Source organism: Sphaeramia orbicularis, chromosome 17 (assembly GCF_902148855.1).
Source record: "Sphaeramia orbicularis chromosome 17, fSphaOr1.1, whole genome shotgun sequence".
NCBI classification, from domain to species: Eukaryota; Metazoa; Chordata; class Actinopteri; order Kurtiformes; family Apogonidae; genus Sphaeramia; species Sphaeramia orbicularis.
In genome coordinates, this window is record NC_043973.1 from 17,098,028 (window position 1) to 17,101,551 (window position 3,524).

A 3,524-nucleotide genomic window follows, 5' to 3' on the forward strand; every position below is an offset into this window, starting at 1 on the left:
AGGAGCTGCATGGCTAACTGTCGCACGTGGCGGCTGAAGAGGAGGCGGAGGAGGAGGAGGTGCTGTCGCCATGGAAACCTGACTGAGAAAAGTTTGAGGTCTGGATGCTGTCTGGGTGCTGCTGCCACTGCTACTGAGGTCATCAGTGTTTGACGAGTCACCTCCACCATTCAACATCTGAACCTTGAACAAGCTGATGTGGGAGGGAGAGAGGACATGAAGGGAATAAAGAATTGAGAGCATTTGTAGAAGAGGAACACATGCTGTTGGAGGTTTCATTGATGGAGTGAACAGAATAAGAAACACCATTTCTTTAATTTAAGCATATTCAAAATAATGTTGTGTATGTGACTTCAGCGAGTGTCTTTGTTTTATGCTGTCTTTTATGGCCGTGAGACCTAATTTACATTTACCCTGCAAATTTCTGAACCTGAACCCCACTGAAAACCTCTGTAATGTAATCAAGATGAAGACAGGGGTGCAAAAACCATCAAACAAGGCCAAGCTGGTTTTCATTTTTTGCTGCATGAGTGGCATGAAGCATCAACAGCAATGGGAAAGACTGGTGGAGAGCATGTCGAAATGCATTAAAAGCCCTCTGACTAAGAATCCAGGTTATTCCACACTGTCCTTTTTTTTTTTTTTTTTTAATTCAGTCTGAAAACACTGTATTTTATGTTATTGGCAAAAACAAATAGCTGCACCTAAAATGACAACATTTTCTTTAGAATTTGAGAAAATGTTGTCAGAAGCTTCAATTATAAACAAAGAATGTCACTCTTTTACAGCTATGTATCTGTAACTATATTCTGCAGTTCTTCCAAAAATGTATTACTAGTGACATGAAATGGAGTTACATAAGTAAAAAACTACATTTAACTATAAACATTTTCAATTACTGAGGGGAAAAAATGACAAAATATTTTTTACTGTAATGTGTAAGAAGAGATTATATCAAAATATATTCTTTCCTACAAAAAGCTCATATCTATAGAATACAACAGACTAACATGCCAAGGCAGATGGCTATGTTGTTGGATAAGGCCTTTCAGAGTTGGAAATTAAGAAAAAACTGGAACTTTCCTGTACTGGTTTAAATTTACATCTAAAAAACTTTCTAGTTTTATTGCCCGGTTTAAAACTTTTATGAGAAAAGTAATTTAAATAAATCATCAGAAGCAAAAACTTACATTACTATACTACCTACATAGTCACACAATACATTTTTTTACAGGATCTTTTATAATCTGTATCCTGTAATCTCTATTACATTTGAAAAGGAACCTTCACACAATGCTTTCGTTTTCCAAAAAATTTGACACTTGCCTTTTCCGTAGAGGTAGACTTTTGCTGCATTCAAGAAGCAAACATTTCCTGCCAACTGCCACATGACCAATGCCCTGAGAGATTTCAGCCCCACCTCTTCCACTTTGACAGCCATCCTGTGAGGAATCCCTGAACCCCTCACCTCCCCAAAAGCCATCACATCTGTCGGTACTGTTTCTGATATTCTGAATTTCCTTGATATCATTCTCATTATTGCTAAAACTGCAGGAGTGTTTGCTTTTTAATGACGAGATGTTTAAGTCAACCGATCCTTTAAAAGGAGGTACAAATTTCTTGGGTGTCTTGGAGAAACCTGAAAGTAATATCAGAGTGATAAAGGTTAGGGTAGAGGATGGCTTTAATAATTTGAGAAGAAACACAACTGTGGATTTATCATTCCTGTGTTGTATAATGATGCAAATATCTCATAAAAACATGGTTTGTTTATGCATGTCGCGGAAAATTGGGAATCCTTTCAAGACAATTCAAGCAAACGTGTCAGTGAGTCATGTTTCAGTCACAGTTAAATTTAGTAAGGCTTCAAAAGGCCAGATACAGAGCAGTTTACTCAAGTCAAGTGAAAAGGAATTCACCCTAATCCAGAGCACAACATACAGTATAGAGAAGAGAGAGACTCTGCCTCCTCCTGCATATCCTGTGTAGCTGGGATTTCAGAAAGAGATGGAGGCACTTCCAGCTGCCATGGACTTGCCTCTTGACGTAGTGGCTTTCTGTCAAACAGAATCAACAGAAAAAACTCATTCACCTGAGAAAGTAAGCAGTGGAATATAACATACTGGCCATTTTTTAGTACTCACACTTTCTGAACAACAGGTCTCTCAAAAAAGAGACTGTCCAGGGACAAAGTGCAGTCATCTGACTCCAACATCCCATCAGACAATGCAGGCGTCTTTACATTTGAATACAAATCTGGATTTTGTCACCCTGTCGATATAGATTTGGTTAAAACACTAAACACTTCTCTCATAAAAATGAAGAAGGAATATATCTACATAAAAATTAAGTAGTTCACATTAAGTAGTTAGAATATAATGTATATATAAAATCTACTGAGGTTAATGTTGCTTTGTTTTAGACTGTGACTACAATGCAATGAAATTATGACATTTTTAGACAGGAAAACAACCTTAGCTTAACAGTTAGCAATATGCTAAATGCTACTTTATATTATTTAAAGTTAATGCAAACCACTATGTACACTCTCTAAATAGACCAGTTTGGAAATTGTTTAAGATTATGTATAACACAGGCAAATAGCCCCAATTTACCCTTATCTTCAGTAACTAGCTAACCTACTAGCTAACTAGTTAATTTTAAGGGTTAAGCAAGCCATAAAGGTAAACAGGTCTTTGCTAACAGCTGCTCTAAACCAGTAACTATTAAGCTAACCTAGGTATAAACATTAACATGTTCTCATAAACTAGTCCCGTCATTGTAGTCGACATTATTGTGTACCCACCTGACATGGTAAATAAATATAACCTACTGCATATTAACTCTGATAACTATTGAGCATCTATGCTGTTTTATCAGTGTAACCCTTGACCCCATTTAAATGTCTGTCACCGCCAATTTGCACCACAGGAACCACCGGGCCTTTATCAACAGATTTATGTCAAAATAAACGTTACATAATTTTTTATTAAAATGTGCCCTGGTTGTGTATAAACTCTGCACAGGCCATGTCAGATATATAAAACGGGACTCGCCCGGATACCAGACTAAACCTAAGCTAAACCCCACCGTTCCTCGGTTTAAGCACAGGAGACTGGATATCTTAACGGTTAATCACCGGCTACGAAAGCAACAAAGACCTATGAGAAGACAACCATGGGGGACAGTGGGAACATCCTCCAGTGGTGGCAAACCATTCTTGTCTGTACGTCAATGACAAGTTTAAATAGCAAAACCTGATGTGTTTAATAAAGAAACAACCCAGGTAGCAACTCAAGTTTTAGTTTATTTTATCAATTAAAACGGTGATTAACCGCCATCAACCTGAAAAAATGTGCTACCCTAAAGAGATGGTCATTAACTCAGGTTTTTTATGCCTCCTATCTGGAACGAACCATCGCCAGGTCTTACGGGGGAGCCCAGTTCCGACACAAAACACCGTGTGGCGACATATTAAAAGATACGAAATTCGTCAACTTTTAATTATAGTAGTTATATACGAT

The 3,524-nt window shown here is 37.6% G+C and overlaps 1 protein-coding gene across 1 annotated transcript in view; it reads right to left on the minus strand.

The window, feature by feature from the left end:
* Window positions 1-211, minus strand: part of hfm1 (helicase for meiosis 1) — a 21,286-nt gene extending 21,075 nt beyond the window's left edge. The window contains exon 1 of the mRNA XM_030160893.1: window positions 1-211. This exon is cut by the window's left edge and continues 157 nt beyond it. Within this exon, the coding sequence (XP_030016753.1) occupies window positions 1-177 (177 nt within the window). The 5' untranslated portion in view covers window positions 178-211.
* Between the last annotated feature and the right edge of the window lie 3,313 nt (window positions 212-3,524).